The following is a 23,209-nucleotide window of genomic DNA, read 5'->3' on the forward strand; positions in this document are numbered from 1 at the left end:
TCTATGATGTAAATAAACCTGTTTTATGCTTAAATTAGCCTGAGTTAGTTTCTTTCATTTAAAGCTAAGAACTCTAAAAAATAAACTTTGTGATGTAATCATTAATAATGCTCATATTGGCTTCTTTAAAAAGATATGAAAATAGCTATGAAAAACATATATAATATTTTTTCAATTAAGATGATCAAATGAAGAATAATTCATCTTTGTGAGTCTTACCTTTCCCCCAACCAGAGGCAAAATGTGCATCTTTCCAGTTTGACAATCCTTCACTGAGGAAACAATGAGGCAGGTGCCACAGAGAACAACTAGGCGTTCGGCCCACTTATGCAGCTGGGTCTTCCCCTTGCGCACATTATAGATGCCCGAGAGAAGGATTCGATCCAGATGATCCATGTGGCATGGTTTTTCTGAAAAGAAAACAGTACTTCAGAAGCCACCATTAAAGTAGGATAAGAACACTGAAAGGGAAAAGAAAGTACTATGTGTCAAATTTCGGCAACCTTGTTTAAAGATTTAAGCAATGTAAGTGTTATAAAATAAGATCTCAGTCCTAAAATGCTACCCATCACTGAAGTTACATAATGGCAGTACTGTGAATTTTGGTCTAGAGAGCAAGATTTTATTTTTGGACGCCACTGTTAATCCTTCTTCCAACAGCCATATCTCCCATGTTCACACAGAAAGGCAATATGGCAGAGTGGTTAATGGTTAAGATCATGGACTTGGGAGCCAAGCACTCAAACCTGAGCTTGAATCCTTGTTCACCCCCTTACTTTGTTTCTTTGAACCACTGAATCTTGCTGGGCTTGACTTTCCTCTTTTGTACAGTTTGCATCTGAATAGTACTACCTACCTTCAGGGGTTCTTATAAAAAATAAAGATAGTGAATGTAAAGTTCTAAGCATAGTTTTAGGTATAAAAGGCATGGAATAAATGACAGCCACTATTGTGATTAGTCTATTCTGGAAGGAAGAAATTAATAACTATGGGAGTACTCTAGATCTATACGCAATCATATCTTTCTGCTCCTTATAAGAAAAAAGTTATGGCTGATATTTCAATCAACATCCTAATCACAGTGGCAGAAGTTAAATGTGCATGTAAGAGCTTCTCTTTCTTTTAGCACCCTCCTCCCCAATAGAAATATTTATAGACTGAGATATAGTGAACAAACAACACATTATGACAGAAGTGATGTTCTTGGTTAAAGCACTACTAAAAACAGTCAAATAACTACACAGAAATGAACAGGAGCAGCAATAGTATGAGAAGGTGCAAACAGTAACAAACTGGGAGTTGAAAAAACTGGGCTGTGCTCAATATTGTTACATAATTACCACATAATTGAACTTTGGGCATCACTTTGCCCTTTTAACTATGTGTTTCCATATATAATATGAGGAAATGGCTAGATTACTTCAAAGCTTTTGAACTTTGTATGTTAACACTAGATATATGGGAGAGCCATTTCTCCTATTCTAGGCCAGTCCTTTCACCTATATTCTAAATTCCACCTTCCTCAGGGAGTTTGGTTCTTCCCTCTTCTCACTTTTCCAACTCCACCTTCCTTATTGTTTCTATCAAAGCTACAAAAGCACTCACGTTTTCTCCTATTCCCTCTTAGGTTCAACTGTAGAATTCCTTTAGTTCAGTGATTCTCCAATTTCTATGTGCACAAGAATTATCTGAGTTAGTTTAAAATGAAGAGTACCAAGACCCACCCACAAACAGTCTAATCCAGAGGGCCTGGGGTGGAACACAGGAAAATGTATTTTTAACATTTATCCCAGGTAATTTAAATGCAGGACCTCAAACCGTATTTGAGAAACTCTGTAAGTTTACTATTTTGAGGCTCTTTTCTTCTTATTTGTGCTTCTGTATTAGCTATCTGTTACTTCACGTCCTATTTACTCAGTTTACTTCAATCTGGCTTCCATCCTCCCGCCCCCTCCCCTCACCCCTGCTGCAAACTGCATGATTCATAGGTTGATATTGGCCCTCAAATTTCTGTCTCCTACCCCAATCTTTCCTTAGTTCTGATCGCATATATCCTGTTGCTTGCTAGACATGTCCATCAGGTGTCCCCATTCACCTCAAATTTACAGATTCAACACCAAACCGGTACCAGACTGGAAAGAAAGAAGTAAAACTATCTCTATTTGCAAATGATATGATCTTGTATACAGCAAATCCTAAGTAATCACAAAAAGGACTATTATAACTAATAAATTAATTGAGCAAGATTGCAGGATACAAGATTTTTAAAAAAATCAATGGGGGGGGGTCAGCCTGGTGGCTCAGTTGGTTAGAATGCGAGCTCTGAGCAACTGGGTTGCCGGTTCAATTCCCACATGGGCCAGGGAGCTGCGCCTGAGCTGAGCTGCCGGTGGGCAGCCAGATGACTCAGTTGGTTAGAGCATGTGCTCTTAACAATAAGGTTGCCAGTTCGACTCCCGCATAGGATGCTGGGCCGCGCCTCTTGAAACTAGCTTGAACACAGCAACTGGACTTGGAGCTGAGCTGCGCCCTCCACAACTAAGATTGAAGGACAATTTGACTTGGAGCTGATGGGTCCTTGAAAAACACACTGTTCCCCAATAAAGTTCAATATATATATTTTTAAAAATCAATGGTATTTCTATGCACTAGGCATAAACAATTCAAAAGTGGAATTAAGAAATCAACTGCATTTACAATAGCATCAAAAAGAATAAAATGAAGGTAATGCAAAACTTTTACAGTGAAAACAACAAAATATAGTTGAAAGAAATGAAAGAAGACCTAAATAAATGGAAATTCATGGTTTGGAAAGCTTAATATAGTTAAGATGGCAAAGCTTAATATAGTTAAGATGGCAAAACTCCTCAAACTGATTTACAGGTTCAGTGCAATCTCTATTAAAATTCCAGCTGCCTTCATGGCAGAAATTGACAAACTAGTCATAAAATTCATATAGAAATGTAATGGATTCAGAATAGCCAAAACAATCTTGAAAAAGAAGAACTCACATTTCCCAATTTCAAAAATACTACCAAGAGCTGGCACATGAAATACAGTAGTGACATAAGGATGGACATAGAGTAATGGAATAGAATTGAGAGTTCACAAATACACCCTTATATTATAGACAACTGATTTTTACAAGAGTGCCAAGATAACTCAATTGGGGAGAGAACAGTCTTGTCAACAAATGGTGCTGGGACAACTGGATATCCACATGCAAAAGAAAGAATTGGATCCCTAACGTCACATCATAGACAAAAATTAATTCAAAATGGATCATACACCTAAATGTAAAAAATAAAAGTACAAAATTTTTAGAAAAAAACAGAAATAAATTTTGTGCCCACAGATTAGGCAATGGTTTCTTAGATATTGACATAGAAAACACAACTGACAAAAAAAATAATAATAAACTGGACTTTATGTCTAAAAACTGCTGTACTTCAACAGGTACCATCAAGAAAATGAAAAGATGACTCACAAAATAGGAAAGACTACTGGCAAATCATACATCTGATAAGGAATTTGTATCCCCAACAAATAAAGAACTGCTACAATTTAGCAATAAGAGGATAACTCAATTAAAAAAATGGGCAAAGGATTTGAATAGATATTTCTTCAAAGAAGATATGCAAAAGGCCAACAAGCACATGAAAAGGTGCTTAACTTCTTACTTATTAGATAAATGCAGATCAAAACCACAATAAGATACCAGTTCATACTCACTAGGATGACTATAATCAAAAAAGATAAACAAGTGTTGGTAAGGATGTAAAAAATTTGGAACCCTCATACATTGCTGGTGGGATTATAAATGGTGTAGCCACTTTGGAAAACAGTCTGACAGTTCCTCAAAAGATTAAATACAGAGTCACCATATAATCCAGTAATTCTACTATGTCTATATCCAAGAGAAATGAAAATATATATCCACACAAAAACTTGTACACGAATGTTCATAGTAGCTTTTAAAACAGCCAAAAAGTAAAAACATTCCAAATGTTCATCAACTGATGAACGCATGAACAAAATGTGGTATATCCATACAATGGAATTATTATTCAGCCATAAAAATGAATGAAGTGCTGATAGTGCTACAACATGGATAAACCTTAAAAACATTATGTCAAGTAAAAGAAGCCAGCTACAAAAGCCAAGTATATATATGATTCCATTTTCATGAATTATTTAGAATAGGCAAATCTATAAAGACAGAAAGTAGGTTTGTAGTTGCCAGGTGTTGTGGGAGTGGGGAACGGGAAATGACTACTAATCGATATAAGGTCTCGTTTTTATGGTGATAAAAACGTTCTAAAATTAAATAATGGCAATGGTTGCACAACTCTCTGAATATATTAAAAAGCACTGAATTGTACAATTTTAAAAGGTGAATTTTATGGTATGTGAGTTATATCTCAATAAAACTTTTTTTTTTTTAATCTCATTATTTTTCCAAACCTGCCATTGTTTTTATATTCCCCATCCTGGTTAACAGCATCACCTAATACAAAGTTGGATAAATTAAATAAAAATGGTACTTCATTATAGTTTACCATGCTTCTAAATTGCTTAAAAGTCTCCTTTAAAGTTTACATGAAACAGATGTTAAATCAATTGATGTATAATTCATTGAGTCTCTTTTTTCTTGGCTTTATTTCTTTATATATTTTATTATAGAGAAAACTCCTAAATCTATCCACCACCACTCTCAGAAGGGAACATTCAAGTTTGTTTTAGAAGTTATTTATATAAGAAATAAAATGCTGTTTTATTATTAATTTTGGAGTGTTTGTAGACATCCAGAGTGCCTCAAGTCCCTGATCTTCTGAAAGTGATAAAAAATAGAATAAGGAACAGAATAAGTATCTGGAATGTCTAATAGTTCTAATTAAGAACTAGTTTTCCAATCTCAAAAGCCAAAACTATTAGTAATTTCTCTAATAAAATTAGAGATAATTTTAATATCCTTATATATTTATACTTCCAAATGTTCTATAAAAAAAATAGATTGCTTTTGTAATTTAAAAAAACAGGACCGGCCGAGTGGCTCAGTTGGTTAAGAGCGTGAGCTCTGAGCAACAGGGCCGCCAGTTCGATTCCCACATGCACCAGTGACGCTGCGCCCAAGCTGAACTGTCACTGAGCTGCCAACAGGTGGCAGGATGGCTCAGCTGGTGTAACAAGATTGCCTGTTCAATGGTGGGCTATGCTCACCCGCAACTAAGACTGAACACAGCACCTTGAGCTTAGAAGCCATGAGCTGCCAACAGGAAGCCATATGGTGACTGGTGCCCTCCACAACGAAGATTAAAGAACAACTTGGCTGTCCCCTCCTCCAATCCCCAATACAATCTTTAAAAAAAAAAAAATTACAAATAGAGTATCAAGGGCAACCCTGTAGCAATGAGTACCTCTTCTGCCCATAGTATAATCTCTAAATATCATTTTTCATTAAAATGAACCATTAGCCCTTAAAAAGTGGTCTATTCCTACTCTGTGTCAGATAATGAACAGAATAGCTTAGGACATTTTGTTGTGCAAGAGCTTAATGGAAAATCCAAAATGCTATCAAAGACTACTGGAGTCATGTTGGAAGGACATAGGAATAGAAGCCAAATGGAAAGAGCTCCCCACTAAGATGGGACAAATTGAGCATCAAAAAGAACAATGGCTGTAATGAGTTGTAACAAATATATGCAAGCCCATGAGATCATGATGATACTCAAAACAGACACACAAAGAATAAAAAATGCAGTCATACAAATAGCCTGTGAATAGAAATTGAAAGGCAAAACAATAAAGCTTCTAGGAAATAATAAAGGAAAAGTGTTAAGTTGGACTATATTAAAATGAAGTAATTCTTTTAATTACAAGACACCATTAGGGGCCAGCTGAGTGGAGCATTGATTAGGAGTTGGCTTGGGACGCCAGCTCTGAGCAGCAGGGCCCTGGTTCAGCTCCCATATGAGGGCCAGTGACGCTGCGCCCTCTACAGCTAAGATGGGGAACAACAGCTCAACCCGGAGCTGGGCTGCTGTGAGTCGCCGGCGCAACGGTGTAGGCTGCATCGGGGCTGGCCGGCAGCGGGCGTGAGCTTTCATGAGCTCATCGGGGGAAGAGTGCAATGATAATACCAACATGGGCCAGTGAAGTGACGTCCTCCACAACTAGACTGAAGAACAAAAGGACAACAACTTGTTTGTTCCCCTCCCCCAATTCCCCAATAAAATCTAAAAAAAATAAATAAAAAGACACCATTAAGATTCTGGTTCTAAGTAAGATAGAGAAAGCACACTCCACCCTATCTTCTCCCACTGAAAAACTTAGACAGAACACATAGAGAAGCTATATGAGGACCCCCCAAAATAAATAATAGCAGGCAGATTAGGGAAGAAAAACAGAATCTGAAATACTACCTAACCAGTGGTGAGTTTTTTTCTTCCTCTCACATTCCCCAGCCAGGACTCAAGAAAGCGCAAAACCCAGAAGTGGGCATTGGTGTGGACAGAGAGTTCTAGGAATAGCCCTCAGGTTCTGTCTTGAGGAGTGGAAAGAGGTCTCCTAATACTCAGAGAGAGTAGGGGAAATTCCTTATTTTTTCCTACTTTTTATCATTTCCTCAAGTTCCAGTCCCAGGAGTGGCTGCAAGGGTAGGGGACACAGACACTTGAAACTCTGAGGGGGGTGAAGTTCCCTCTCTGGTTGGAAGATCGGCAGTCCCGAGGGAGAGGGGTGAAACCTGCTGCATTTTCTGTCTTCTGCCATTGGGCCACGAAGTGTGGGTGTAATTGTGGAAAGTACCCAACAGGGTGGATTAAATAAAGTTCCAGGATATTACAAAGAGAAAGGAGCTCTGGGAAATGTTCCCATAAAGTTGTCTATGAACTCCTGGGCTCAACCTTGAGGTACACAAGCGTGAATGTGATCCTATAAAGGATGTCAAAAACTCTGAAAACTGAACTAAAGAATAGAACCAGAGGGAGAGAAGAGTGCAATGCTGAAAAATTATTTGAAGAAATAACAGACGAAAACTTCCCAAGTGAAAGACAAACTTTCAGATTCAAGAAGTTCAGTGAATTCCAAATAGAATAAACGCAAAGAAATTCAAGCCCAGTCAGTCATAATCAAAATGCTGAAAATTAAAGACAAAGAAAAAATTTTGAAAGAAGCCAGAGAAAACTGAAGCACTATTTACACTGGAGCAACAATTCAAGTGACTGCATGAATGGTGTATAGGAACTCTGTACTATCTTTCCAACTGCTCTGAAAATCTAAAGCTAGCTCAAAATAAATTAAACAAACAAATATTGGCTGATATATTGGGGGATAAAAATGAAATATTTATTTATATTTAAAGAATAAAACACGAAACCTCAAATTTCAAACTTTCGATAGGCCACTCCATACAACACAAAACACTTCTGCTATTCGCAGTATTTCCACAGAAAACTGTGAGAAGCAGTGGTGGCTAAGCAATTGCACCATCTGATTCCATAACCCCAAACAAGTCCTCTTATATGTTTAGGCCTTAGTTTCCCAAGTTTAAGACCAAAGAGTTGAACTAGATGATCCCTAGTCCTTCCTAGTTCTCCCATTATAGATTCCTCACACATCTTTAAACTCTTTCTCCGGTAACTAAATGGTGGAGTATCTTAGAAGTTAAATGATGAAATTTAGAACCAGACAGATTTATCTTCTTCCTAGCTCTGCTATTTGTCTAGGGCAAGTTACAACCTCTGTGGAATAATAATATCTACCTACACGGGTGTAAGGACTACATGCAAAGGGGAATGTGGAGTGCTCAGCACTTCAGACAGGGCTCAGAACATAAGTAAGGGTATAAAATGCTCTAGTTATTATTAATATAATGAAAGTTCTGCCTTAAGCTTCCTTTTTTTTCTAAATATAAGTATTCTTTCCAAGATGTCCTAACAACTTTCACACCCCCATGTACCTGACTCCCAGACCTGTATCTCCTAAGCTTTAGTTCCACATTTCCAACAATCTGGCAGACATCTCCAACTAAATACCATCACTTACAATTAAACAGGCCTAAAACCAAGTCATCACCATCCCTGCAAACCAGCTCCTTCTCACAACGCAAGTCCTGTCATTCTCCCAAAGTCACCCAGACTGAAAATCTCAAAGAGTCAGCTTCGACTCTTAATGTTCTTTTTCTCAATTCCCTTTTTCAGTCAACCATCAATTCTTACTGATGATTGCTTCAAAAAGTCTCTCATTCCTTCCCATTGCTCGGTTCAGACCCCATTAATCCACTCCTGAATTATTATCCACACTGCTGCCAGATTCATCTTTCTCTGGCTCACCTGGATCCCATTACTTCCTACTACCATCTGCCACTGAAGGCTAAACTCCTGATATTGCACTCAAGGCCCAGAACAATCTGGACTCAAATTATCTGTGATTCACAGAACATGCATTGAAATGTCTAATCTCTCATTCCATGTCCTCCTTTTCCTTTCTGCTTGTTGAAATTCTGTCAATTTTTTAAAGAACCAACCTAAATACGACTTCTTTACAAACACTTCACTGATTCTAGAGGTCGCTCTCATTTTTCAGAGAAGAACAGTGTGACAAGGAATTGCACTGTCAGCTATCAAAATATATCATATAGGCATATTAACTAAAATAGTTTTGGTATTAACACAAGCCAATGTAACAGGATAGAGTCCAAATAGGCCCCTGCCTGTATGGGAACTTAATAATATGATGTTTCAAATTTATAGGAAAAGGATGAGCTATTCCATAAATGTTGTTGGGACAAGTGGCTATCCACAAAGAAAAAAGTAAAGTTAGAGCCCAACCTCATATCATATTTTACAAATATATAAGTTCCGGGGAAAAATATAGAATGTATTTATAACCTAGGATAGGGAAGGAATATAAATGCATTAAAGGAAAAGACTGACTAAATCTGGCTAAATAAAACTTCTGCACAATAAACAAAATTAAAAGACAAGTTACAGGACGGAGACAAAGTTTTCCACAGACACAGTATCCAAAGGATGTATATTTAGAATATACACAGAAGTCTTTTAGATCGATATGAAAAAAGACAATAGAAATTTGCACAGAAATATCATTGAGTAATTAATAAAGGAGAAGAAATCTGAAAGTCCAATGAAATTATGAAACAATATTCAACCATACCAGTAATTTGGGAAACAAATATTAAAACACTGAGACCATCATTTTTTCATCAGATTAGCAAAAATGTTAAATGTTAATAATATTAAAAGGAGATGTTGTGGGCAAAGGAGTAATCTGATATACTGATGGGGTATACATTTGTTCTGCAGTAGTAACTATTAATATTTTAAATGCAAATATCCTATGACCCAATAATTTCATGTTTAGAAATCTACTCTGAAGAAACACAGTGCACAAAAAGGCACTTTTAATACAATGCTGTTTGTAATAGTCAAAACCTGGAAATAATGTAAATGTCCATCACTTGAGAAATGGTTACATAAACTATAATACATAATATAATATTTAATACTATGCAACTTAAGAAATGCATATAGACGACAGCTAAGGAAAGTTCTCCAAAACATATTTTTTGGGTGAAAAAAACATGAAGACCAATAACAAACGATACCATTTATGTAAACAAAAAATATTTCTACAATTACATATTGATAGAAATAAAAGTTACAAAATTCTGAACAGGTATATGAATACACTATTAAGCAGTGAATGGGCTTAGGAGGTGACTGATTATGAGTTTAAAATACCAAAAATAATTAAACTACATATTTTACTTGTATAATTAAAAATAAAAATTTAAAAAGGAAAAAATGTAGACACAATAATTACAAATGTGAACTATGCATATAAAAATAAAACTAAGAAATGCATAATAAAGTAAAAGGAATGTTTTTAAATATATTACTCCTATAGTTTAACAATGAAACTTAAAATACGAAAATTAACATAAGAGTATTTTTTTGCAATTTGAGGCAAAGATTAATTTTCACAGCAATACCTGATGCTGGCAAAGTTGTAAGGAAATGAGTACTCTCAAAATACATTGATAGAAGTGTACTCTGGTATTGTTCACCTGTGTAATTGATGAATACTTAGTTCAAATTTGAAACACATGTGTATTCACACAAAAATTCTACATGTACGAATCACATCTTCCTCCTTCCGCCTTAGAGGTCAGCCATTCTCCTGACTTGTATAATAATGATTTCCTTGTTTTCTTTATATTTTTAACACTTATGTATGCATTCTGTATTAGTTACAGCAGGTTAAACTACTGTAACAAAATAATACACATAATAGCTCAAACACAAAAAATTTAATTATCTGTTAGGGTGGACACTGTGGGTTGCCAGGGGTCAACACTGTCAACAATCTCAGGCTGATGGTGGCTCTGCCTTTCTCAGCACATGACTTCAAATACTGCTCTGAAGATTGCCATCCTGGCGCATGGAAGAAGAAAAGAGCACAGAGTAGCATGCATGGGAAGCTTTAGGAACCAGACGTAGAAGGGGCACACAACAATTCCACTCCACATCACTGAAGAAAAGTTTGTCACATGTGCACACCTAAGTGCAAGAAAGGCTAGGAAATGAGGTAATCTGTTCAACTACAATTCTATTATTACCAAAGGAGGAAAGAACAGATTTTGATGGACAGGTAGCAGTACTGCCACACATCTCTAAACCATATAGCTGAGTTTTGCCTTTTTTGAACTTTATATGAATGGAAACATACTATGTGATTCTTTTGCCATCTGGCTTCTTTTGTTTGTGTTTAAACTCTTTGAACTAAACTGTCTTAAATAAATGTATGCAGAGAATATGGTACAGAAAGAAATGTTCAAGCTGGGAGTTATGCTACCTGAGCTATACAGTCCTAGAACTACAACTTCATTAGTAAAGCAACCTTCTAGATTCCATTTCCTCATACACAAATAAGGAACTGGTTAATGTGCTCTCTTAATCTCCATAATCGATCATGCTACCCACTCATCTTTCATCAAATATGTTATTTCCACACCTTTTACATCATGAATTTGCACTGAGCCAGTCACTCACTCACTTTTCCCCCAGCATTCCCTCTCCAACAAGATTGATAACTAGCATTTGCACAATGGCTGCTTGGAGTACCAGGTACCTTTTATATTCAGCAATCACAGCAACATTAACTGGTTTGAACCTCGGCCCTTCTGACCCTGGCCTCATTAACACTATATTCTAACTAAACTAATTCGCCAGACTCTACACATGAAATATTTAAAGCTGATTACTAAGCTATTTGCTTCAAAGAAAATACTTTAAAAGTATCTTTGCTTCTGTTAACAGTGGTTGTCTCTGAATTTGGAAACTGAGTGGTTGCAGCCGCAAGGAGAGAGGGAACCATACTTTTTTTGATGGTTTTAAGATATGTCCCCAAATTCCTTGACATGCCTCTCTTCAAGAGGTGAGGCCTAATTCCCCTCTCTTTAGTGCGAGGTATATTTGACGACTCACTTCTAATAAACATAAAGTGGTAAAAATGATGGTAACTGGTGGCTTATAAAGCTAGGTCATAAAAAACACAGAAGCAGAGCGTGTGTGCGTGTCTGTGTGTGTGTGTGTGTCTGTCTGTCTGTCTTTTGTCTGCCTGTCTTCTGTCTGTCTCATCACTGGGGTAGCGAGCTGCCATATCATGAAGACACTCAGGCAGTCCTATAGAGAGGTCCACATAGCAAGGAATTGAGATCTCCTGTCAAAAGCTGAAGACATTCTCCAGGTAAGGAACGGAGGCCTTCTACCAACAGTTACATGAATGAGCCATATAAGAAGCAAATGTTCCAGCCCGTCAGGCCTTCAGATGACTACAGCTTCAGCCAACAGAGTGACTACAATCTCATGAGACCCAAGCCAGAACCGCCCAGCTAAATTACTCCTGGATTTCTGACCCACAGAAACTGTATGAGATAATAAATATTTATTATCATTTTAAGTTGCTAAATTTTGAGGCAATTTGTTATATAGCTAATAGATAATACACTTATCTATAGATATATTTTTATCCGTTTTTTAATGCCATAACATATATTGCCTATTTTTTAAAATAATTTGTTTTAAACACCTCTTTCCCTAACGTAATTTTCTTATTCAAATTATACTATCTCCTCTAAATTAATAGAGATCACTTTTAGAAATATTCTCTGTTCAAGACCTCCCCCACACAAAATATACTAAGTACTACAAACTGGTACTCTTTTTAGGCTCTACTGGACATATTCTCTTTGAGGTATATTAAGATCCTGGGAATGCTATAATTTATCAGGGGGTGGTAGAAAAATTAATGGAATCAGTGCAAACAACTGTGTGATATAGCAATGCAAATGCAATCTCAATGGTTAAAAAGGAACTTGCAGGCACTTTATGGCTCAACTTTCATCATAGAACGAAAACATATAATGAAGAACTCACATTCAACCACAATCAGATAAGAAGCATGTTACTATTCCAAGTTGCTTTGTTTTAAACCACATTTTAGAATGATAGATAGGTAGTGTCCCTCAAATTAGTCTTAAAAGGTATTTCTCAGATTTAACTTCAACCTAGCAACTATTCTTCTTCCATAAACTAGCAAAGAAAAATTAATGGAAATAAAATAAAACAAAACCAACTTTTTTTAAAAAAAAAAATTGGGGAATTGGGGGAGGGGAACAGACAAGTTGCTGTTGTTTTGTTCTTCACTCTAGTTGTGGAGGCTGTTGCTTCACTGGCCCATGTTAGTATGATCATTGCGCTCTTCCCGGATGAGACAGATCAGTCGCTGGCCTCTGGACGGCCGCTCACAGCGGCTCTTGGCAGCTCACACCAGATTCCTGCTACTCACGCTGGCTGCCGGCCACACACGGTAGCTTATGGCAGCCCACTGCACCAGGGGCTGCAGCCTACGCCGTCGCAGGCGACTCATGGCTGCCCAGCTCCAGGTCGAGCTGTTGTTCACCATCTTAGCTGTAGAGGGCTGTGTCACTGGCCCTCATGTGGGATATGAACCGGGGCCCTGCTGCTCAGAGCTGGCGTCCCAAGCCAGTTCTTAACCGACGTGCCACTCAGCTGGCCCAAACAAAACCAACTTTTAAGGAACAACATGTCACAAAATACTGTTGTGGTGAAAAATTATAAATAAAATTTTTGTGAAGTGAATTTAATAAAACTGGCTTGTGACGTTACCTCACAAGAGTTGTATCAGAAGTATACAAAGAATAAATCAATAATTTGAGGAGTAAGAACAGGGAATCCTAGTCAAGGTTATGCCTACACACATTAATAATTCAGTTATGAGTTCAATTGTTTGATAAGTGGGTCATATTAATTCAAAACTATTAGGTGTTAAATGGCTCTGTCACTTACTAGTTGTATGACCTTGAATAAGTTATTTAACTTCTCTGTCTCAGTTTTCTCATCTTTAACACGAGCTATTAGTTCCTAATGCATAAGGTGGCTGTAATGATTAAATAAGGTAATTTATAAGCATAAAAGTACACAGTTAGCCCTCAATAAATGGTGCTCAGTAGTTATTAGTAGACTACGTATATTTGGAAAGTAATATTCCGAAAATATCTGATTTTAATAAATCTGACTTTATTATTGAAGGGATCAGGTGAAAAACAGTTGGTGGGCAGAAAAAAATCCTAGATTTAAAGCCCACTAAATACAACAATATACACATTTCACAGGTGCAGTCATCAAATGTTAAGTCATATATGATAATGACCAGCTACTTTTCAACATTCTTGAACTATCCAGAAGTTCACAGGTTTTACAGGAACTCAAAAATATAACAGAGGGCCGGCCAAGCGGCACGTTGGTTAAGAACTGGCTTGGGACGCCAGAGGGCCCCGGTTCGGATCCCACATATGAGGGCCAGTGACACTGCCCTCTGCAGCTAAGATGGTGAACGGCAGCTCGACCTCAGGCTGGGCTGCCATGGGTCGCCGGCGACGGCATAGGCTGCAGTCCCCTGCTGCAGTGGGTTGCCATAAGCTACCGTGTGTAGCCGGCAACCAGCGTGAGCGGGCAGCAGCCGCTGTGAGCGGCCATCCAGAGGCTGGCAACTGATCTGCCTCGCCCGGGAAGAGCGCAATGATGGTGCCAACTTGGGCCAGTGAAGCAACATCCTCCACAACTAGACTGAAGAACAAAACAACAGCAACTTGTCTATTCCCCTTCCCCCGATTCCCCAGCGCTATTCCTCCTCCTCCAATTCCCCAATTTAAAAAAATAATAAAATTTTTTTACATAAAAAAAAATAACTGATATTAGAGCATAATTTGATCGAGATTCTGGCAAAGATATAAAATAATTCTAGTAAGTCAACAAAACACTAGAACAAAAACAGTAAAAATAAAAAGGGAAGATATTTTTGGTTAATACTTCTAAATCTTCCCTTAAACTATCCCCCCTCTTGTTTTTGTTATTGTTGTTTTAACTCAGCGGTTCTCAACCTGTGGGTCGCGACCCCTTTGGGGGTCGAACGACCCTTTCACAGAGGTCGCCTAAGACCATCGGAAAACAAAAAGATATTTACATTACGATTCATAACACTAGCAAAATTACAGTTATAGAGTAGCAACGAAAATAATTTTATGGTTGGGGGTCACCACAACATGAGGAACTGTATTAAGGGGTTGAGGCATTAGGAAGATTGAGAACCGCTGTAATTTAACTACATCAGTTAATTGGCTTAAAAACAGCTATTGATAAAATACTTTTTAAAAGCTGAAAACAGAGAGAGGCGCAAACGATCAACTGAAAAGCAGTTACCATATTCACAAAGCCACTGATAAAGTCTTACCACCGTAAAATCGAAGCATACAGCCAAGGTCAGGATTCGTCGCTTCCTCCTGTATGCGCACGGGATCATCATAGCCCAGCCTGGATAAGTAATCATACACAATCTGAAGAGGTCGTTCAGTAGGTTCCAGTCTCCTGCTTGCACAATTCAAAAGAAAAATATTTAGTAAGGAATAAAAATGCATCATTTAATTTTTTTTTCTTTTAATATGCTCTAGATTTTTACTTCTATGTCAAGATTTTCTTTAGTATCATGTGATACAATTACACTAAATAAGTGGTGTTCAAAGATTTTGGTCTCAGGATCCCTCTACAGTCTTTAAGGACCTCAAAGAGCTTTTGTTTCCATGGGGTATATTTGATATTTACCGAATTAGAAATTAAGAATTTCCAAACATTTGTTTATTCACTTTTAAATAATAAACCAATCCTATGTTAACATAAATAATATGTTTTGAAAAATATATTTTCCAAAATAAAACAACTTTAGTGAGGAGAATGGCACTGTTTTCACATTTTTGTAAATCTCTTTAATAGCTAATTGAATGGAAAACAGCTCTCGATGCTCAGATCTGCCTCTACATTCAATCTGTTATGATAACATGCTAGTTAGCCTCTAGAAAACTCAACTGGACATGCATGAGAGACTGAGAGTGAAAAAGAAAATGCCTTAATATTATTATGAAATAGTTTTGACCTCATGCTTCTCTTCAAAGAGCCTTAGGGACTCCCACACGGTCCTTTGAGGATCTCTGGTTCAAACTTAAAGACAGTGAAATTATGAGATTTAAAGGTTATACTTGGTCATATTTGATTTCATATAAGCTGCACACATAATTAGAGATGCAGGCTTTAGGTTGCCTCTTATGTCCCAGGTACTATATATTTCCACTTTCTTCATAGATGATTTTCCCACAAAAAGTAGGAAGGAACGGCCCAATGATTCCCCAGAAACCATTCTACCACATGGTCCTGACTGAAAGCTAAAGTAAAATCAGAATGTCTAATAATCATTTGAGGCCTCTGGTGACGCTGCATATTTTAAACCACACAAACTTAAAATACTTAAAAAGCAAAAATTATCTATGTGTATTTTGATAAAAGGGGCTACATCAGTAATAACTGCAAGACAGCTCTTCTATAATTCTTTTATCAGAAAGCACACTGTTATAAAGACCGGGGCACCAAAAAACGTAGACGAGCGGACACTTGGTCAGCATTGCTCAAGCAGTAGTTCGCTGTAATCAGAAGTGTCTAGACACTGATGGTAACCACTTTGAGCAGCTCTTGTAATTGCAGAAGTCAAACGTGACTTGTATTCATCTTTTCTTATCGGTATGTATTTGAGTATTACTATTTTAATGCAGTTTTCCTTTCTTAAAATGTGTATTCATTTTTTTGGCACCCTCTGTACAGTGGCTAAGAGTATTGGCTCCAAAAGTCAGGCTGCCTGGGCTTGTGTCTCAGTTCTGCCACTTACTAACTACATGCCCTTCAACAAGCTGTTTATTAACCTTGTTGTCTTCAATTCCTCATCAGTATAAATGGAATAACAATAGTACCTAATTCACAGAGTTGTTATTTATTTACTTACTTGCAAGGTATTATATAGTATGTAAAGTGTTTAGTGAAATATCTTGCATATAGTAGTGTTAAACAGCACATTGACAACTATTAGTAAAAAACAATTCTTAGGACTGAAACCATATTTTAATTAGAAAAAAAATAGAGCATCTCCTCATCTAAAACAACAACAAAAGAACAAGTATAGGAAAGTCTACGTGTGTTCAAAAGGTTTTGAAGAACATTAGTCTTTATATTTTAAAAGAGTTCTGTTTAGAAAACTTAAGAATTGTATTAATTACAATAAAAGAAACACAATATACCTCCCATCATGGCAAAAAGATATGCAGGACATCTGTGTTTTGTGGTTAAATACTAGAAAATACTGTTGGCAAGAAGATTTAATAAAAATAAAAGAAAAAAACATGAAATAGGAATGCTACAAAGCTGAATATAAACAACTGTATCAAAATTATAATTTTGGAGTAGAAATCATACTGATGAGCACAAAAAAACAAACTAAAACAACCACCTGGCCCATCCTGACTGTTCAGCACAGGCTTGTAGCTTCTATAAACTCAGCACTACTACATAGGGGATGACCAAAGAACTAAAAGCCTACAAAGACCAATAAATACTGAATTTAATAGAAACAAAAAATAAACGTTTCAGAATAAAAACATCAGTTATAATTAATCTCTAGTTAGAATATGCACAAGGGACTATAACAATATTAGGGATTTTCCCCACACAATGGTAGAAGTCTTCTAAGAAGGATGCATTTTAAGAGGAACTTCTAAAAAACTACGATTAGCCATGTAATATGAAGGCTGACTGAAGGATTATCTTGAACACAAGAAGACCAAGGGCATAAAGAGTTACCTCTATCTTCCAACATCAAGAAGGATTACACTTACTCTGCATTGCTCCAAAGAATGGACTAGAGCAATGAGAAGTTGTTGCACAGGTAAACTTGGGTTACAAATGAGAAAGAACCTTAATAATTAGAGATGCCCAATAATGAAAGGGACTGCCTCTCAAAATAGCTCACAGAGCTAGAGCCATCTGTCGTGGGTATTTTAGAAGAGACTCCTATAAGAATCAAGTTGGGCCAGATGATCTTTAGGATCTTTTAGAGCTCACGAGTCTGTGCAATATCTAATACACCTTCCTAACAAGGCAAATTCTACTGAACCCTGCTATTGTTTTTGGACACAGAGTTCAATGTATTTAAATGTCAATTCCATATAATGATCACATATTCAGGACAAATATTAATAACACTGTCAGGTTAAATCTTACTAGCTCATTTTTTAAATTTCTCTCTAGAAAACCAAGAGAAATGGAAACATTCTAATTCTCAAATATTTTATATGATCAAATTTTCTTTCCTAAAAAGGTTGTGTAGATTTTGAAACCCTTTTTATGTACTTCCACCTAAAGAAAGTATTTTCCCTGGTGGGAGAAAAAAAAAATCAAGAGAATCTCCACATCTGCTCTTATTAATTTAGCATAAATGAGTAAACAAGAAATATTTCAAGACTGCAAAAACAAGTAAAATGAGAGACTAATTCCATTTACTCATTAAACTCCTCTGCTTGAGAGAGTAAAGAATATGGGGGAGGGAAATGCTATAGTATGCTTACAGATCAATTTTGTGTTTCCAAGTTCCAAAAGTTTAACAGACTGTTAATTAGCTATTTGTTAAAACTCTCACAAATCAAAGTAAAATTACATACTGCAAAACAGGTGTAGGAGAGAGTAATGTTGGCAATGAAAGGTTCCGTTCAGCATTTGAAATACTACTAACTGCTTTAAGGAGAGACAATAAAACTACTGTAATAGTTTTAGTTTGCTTCTAAGTCTTCGAGGAGCTACTATGTCTTTGTAAATCTAAATACATACACACATGGTTATTTCTCTCAAAACCAGCCAACCAATACAGTAATGCTATCAACAGTGGTTTATAGCTCTTAGCCAAGAGTAGTAACCAAGTTATTCTAAATAGTGCCCACAGTTAAGATACACATAAAAGAGTACATTTCATTCCAAGTATAGTATCACTCCACAAGAATTATAGTTAATAGTGGGAGGCAAAGGTACACATTATTAAAATCCAACAAAGGGAATAAAACACTATATCAAAGACCCTAACAAAGCACAGCAGCTTTCTCTACATCAAATTCAGATTAAAACCCAAGCCCTGGGCACTTATAACAGTAAAATCTGCAAACGTTAAGCTCCACAATACAGATAATAATACAAATAGCAACAATAAGGATACTTTAATAAATGTCTACTCCAGGCCTGACACTATATGGGGGAGTGTTTTATGTTTTAGAAAGCTATGCCTATTTTTTTTTTTAAGATTTTTATTGGGGAATTGGGGGGATGGGAACAGACAAGTTGCTATCGCCTTGCTCCTCAGTCCAGCCGCGGAGGGCGCCGCCCCACCGGCCCAAGCCGGCACCATCACTGCCCTCCTCCCGGACGAGGCAGACCAGTCGCCGGCCTCTGGACGGCTGCTCGCTGTGGCTGCCAGCCACCCACGCCGGCCGCCGGCCACACACGGCAGCCCATGGCAACCCACCGCCACGGGGGCCACAGCCCACGCCGTCGCCGGCGACCCACGGCAGCCCAGTTCCAGGTGAAAGCTATGCCTATTTTGCAAATAAGAAAAATTAGGTTCAGAGTCACACAGTTAGTACATAATGGCATCAAGGTTTGAACCTGTGCCCGGTTCATTACACAGCCTAACTTCCTTTAGGCAAACCACATTATTTTACAGTTAAAATAATTTATGCAGAAGACAGCTTGACGCACTTCCTATGTTAACTTACACCAAGGAATCTAAAAAGTTGTTTTAAAATTACTGTATTTCATTACATCTATTACACCATTATTTGAAAAATACGCTATTTTTTTATGCATCATTGCTGTATAATAAAAAATTTTACTAGTCTTGTCCCTGGTTTATTGGAGGAAGATTCTAAATCCTTGGAATTTCCTGAGTAATGGGAGGGTTTTAGTTATTTCTGAGCCTTAGATCACCTCTGAGTTTACGCTAAGAGATGAGATGACTCAGGATGGGGTCTGGTCACCAGAAAGACCAACTATGTCAATAGAGGGTTGGATTGGGGCTTGGAGCCAGCCTGACCTTGCAAGAGGAGAGAGGGCTGGAGACTAAATTCAATCACATGGTCAGTGATCCAATCAGTCAGGTCTACCCAATGAAACCCCAATAAAAACTCTGTAACAAAGTTCTGTGGCACTTCCTGGTGGGTAAACTGATGTCCTGGGAGGATGACACGGGGGAAGGGCATGTAAGTTCTACATTCAGGGCCCCTATGTGTCTCTTCATTTGGCTGCTCTTGATTTGTATCCATTATACTAAAGCTGTAATTTTAAGTCTAGTGCTTTCTTGAGTTCTGTGAGTCATTCTAGTGATTTACTGAACTTGAAGGTATCATGGGAACCCCCAAATTTGTATCCAGTTGGTCAAAAATGTGGCCAGAATCTGAAGTAAGGGCAGTCTTATTGGAGACTATGCCCTTTAACTTTTGAAGTCAGTGCAAACTCTGGGTCAGTATCAGAATTGATACTTAGTGTCAGAATTGTATTGCAGTAAACCAGATGGTACTGCAATAACCATTAAGAAAAAACACTGCCAACTGAACTATTACCCACCAAACAACTCTAAGATACAAGGTGATTTCAGAAGTATTAAAATATAAGACCAAAAAAGAAATTTAATAAAAACAATTTACTTAATGTATAACACATTCTTCTCAAGTTTTTAAACAGTATAGAAATATGAAGCACAAATCAAATCTCTCTTTTCCTTAGTGATAATTAGTTCAGTATGTATCCCGAAACAGGATTTTTTATTATACTTTTATAACATCAATATATGGTAAACAAAATTTTAGTGACTTGCATGAGCTCACCCAGCAAGTCAGTGACAGAAAAGGATTAGAACTCAGGATTCTAAACTCCAAGGGTATTATTTTCTGATACAAGCTTCTTAGCTTATCTAAAAAGGTAGTTTATCAAACACAGAATCTTAGTCATTTTGATGACTAAGAATTAAAGCAAATATATGATCGTGAGCCAAAGGGCACTCCATTCTGTCATATATGATCTTGTTACAACTTTTCAGACAGAAGGCAATGATTACACTAAGCTTCACTAGTGAGTCATTTACCACTTAAAACAGTTCAATAAAAAAGACAAACCAACTATTTTCATATAAAGAGCGATGGACTGGGAGACAAGACACTGTGTTCCAACTATAGCTCTAGCACTAGGCAGCTGCAATAATGTGCTTTCAGCCTGCCCTCTTCAGGCCTCTGTTTCACATCTATAAAACAAAAGGACATGGTCTCAGCGATTCCCACTGGGAAAGGTACTTGCCTTTGGGGCAAAATAATTCTTTGTTATACAAGACTGTCTCACACATTGAGGACATTAAGCTTTTCTGGTCCTTGCCCCCTAAATGCTAGTAACTAACTCTCCCGAGCAGTTTTGATAACCAAAAAACCCTGCCCCTGCACATATTTCCAAATGGAAAGGGCAGGGGGTTGAGGGGTTGTTAGATTGGGAATGCTTCATTTCTCTAGAACAGGGGTCGGCAAACTGCAGCTCGCGAGCCACATGCAGCTCTTTGGGTACGTTCCATCTCAAAAGTTGGCTGACCGCTGGAAGAGCCAATTCTGTCCTTCACAACAATTTAAAAATTATTTGAGAGCCATAAATATATTTTTACAAATAAGGAAAATTTAAAGTAATATTATAAATGAAACTATGGTAGTTTTATTTTCATTTTCAATTTTACTTCAGAGCCACAAGTATGCACCCAAAGAGCCTCACGTGGTTCGCGAACCAGTTTGCCAACCCTGGCAGCTCTTCTGTCTCAAAAGTTTGCCGACCCTTGCTCTAGAAGATGATCTCTCTCAGATTCCCTTAAGGGCTAAAATTCTATAAATTAGTAATCCTTCAGTTTTTCTTAAATGATAATTCCATGACTGAAAGAGTATGGAAAGAAGGAAGTCATGGGTGATTTAGAAAAACATGGTATAATTTTAGTCCCAGTAATCTTATTTCTAGGTCCTAGTCTAGGAAAATCAACAATGTAAAGATTTATGGACAAAAGTTAATCATCACACTACTACTTCTAATTGTTGAATGATCTGAAACAACCCAAATAGGTTTAACATTTATTGATGTTATACATAGAGATTCTAAGTACTTTACTTCCTTGCTACACCAAGTATAGCACATCACTTAGGAGCTTAATACACAATCTCAGGCCCCACCCAGACCTACTGAATCAGAATCTGTATTTTAACAAGCTCTTCAGGTGACATTAGAGTTCACTACTTTACAAGAATTCATTCAATCTTCATAACATGTCTAATTAACTTAATCCTCAAGACAATTATATAATGTAAATACTATCATCATTTTATAGATTAGTAAACTAAGGCTCAGAATATAATGTAACTTGCATAGTAACTGTCTGAGCCAGGATTTGAACACACACACACTCTTGTTCCAGAATCCAAGCTTTAAACCATCACTGCATATTATTTCTCCATTTTTAAATAAGTTATAGTATCTCCATAAAATGGAATATTCTGTAGTGATTAAAACTGGTGTGTAAGGGCCAGCCGAGTGGCTCAGTTGGTTAAGAGCTCGCTCAAGAGTTTGAGCTCTGAGCAACAGTGGTTCGAGTCCCTGCCTGAGCTGAGCAGCCACTGAGCTGCCAACAGGTGGCAGGATGGCTCAGCTAAAAAAAAATTAAAAAATAAATAAATAAATAAATAAAAAATAAAAACTGGTGTGTAAGAAATTTTTAATGATGCAAGGAATTAATTGAAGTAGGCAGTAAATAAACTGAATATGTGGGATGGCCCCAAATACGAGGTGTGATCAAACAATACAATAAATGTTTAATTAAAAAAAATTTATTATGGTAAGACACATTACCATTAATCGCCCTCAAAATACTCTGCCCTCACTTCGAACACACTTATCCCATTGTTCTTGCCACATTCTTAAGCAATTCTGGAAGTCCTCTTTTGTGGGTGTCTTTAGTTGCGCTGTCATGGCTGCCTCGATGTCCTGAATCATTGTGACTTTGGGGAAGAACCAGAAGTCACACGGTGCCAGACCCGGTGAATAAGGTGGATGAGGACATACCATAATGTTTTTATTTGACAGAAATTCCCATATACCAGAAGCTATGTATGACATGGAGCATTGTCATGATGGAGGATGATTTATGGCACACTTTAAACACACCTTCTCTCAACCGTAGCTCACACCCTACTGACTGCACTGAATAAGTTGAAACTTGTCACACAGTTACTAAGGTATGACGTGCTACTTCCTGCTTCCCATAGTGAAGATCCCTGCCTTTCCGTTGGATGGCACTTGGCAGCAGCAGTCACCGTATTTTGTGATCGCCAACGGAAAGGCTCCATGTCACACATCACTTCTGGTACGGCAATTTCGGTCAAATAAAAACATTACAGTGTGTCCTCATCCACCTTATTCACTGGGTGCAACTTCTGGCTCTTTCTCCAAGTCAAAATAATTGAGGACATCGAGGCAGCCAAAACAGCACAACTAAAGACACTCACGAAAGAGGACTTCCAGAACCGCTTCAGAAAGTGGCAAGAACAATGGGATAAGTGTGAAGCAAGGGAGGAGTACTTTGAGGGGGATTAATGGCAATGTGTCTTTTACGTAGTAAAATTTTTTAAATTTAAATATTCAGTATTTTTTATCATACTGCATACATAATT

At 37.3% G+C, this 23,209-nt stretch overlaps 1 protein-coding gene across 3 annotated transcripts in view; it reads right to left on the minus strand.

The window, feature by feature from the left end:
• Positions 1–23,209, minus strand: part of PHLPP2 (PH domain and leucine rich repeat protein phosphatase 2) — a 75,023-nt gene that overhangs the window by 36,893 nt on the left and 14,921 nt on the right. Inside the window, exons 1-3 of one of the 3 annotated variants that reach the window (XM_019654233.1) lie at positions 14,839–14,909; positions 1,606–1,669; positions 220–410 (exon numbers count right to left, since the gene is read on the minus strand). In XM_019654233.1, the coding sequence (XP_019509778.1) occupies positions 220–396 (177 nt within the window). In that variant the 5' untranslated portion in view covers positions 397–410; positions 1,606–1,669; positions 14,839–14,909. Of the gene's footprint in view, positions 1–219; positions 462–1,605; positions 1,670–14,838; positions 14,973–23,209 lie in introns of those variants that run through there. The other 2 variants (XM_019654225.1, XM_019654244.1) reach the window with 2 other exon arrangements.

Source organism: Hipposideros armiger, unplaced genomic scaffold (assembly GCF_001890085.2).
Source record: "Hipposideros armiger isolate ML-2016 unplaced genomic scaffold, ASM189008v1 scaffold_9, whole genome shotgun sequence".
Taxonomy (NCBI): Eukaryota; Metazoa; Chordata; class Mammalia; order Chiroptera; family Hipposideridae; genus Hipposideros; species Hipposideros armiger.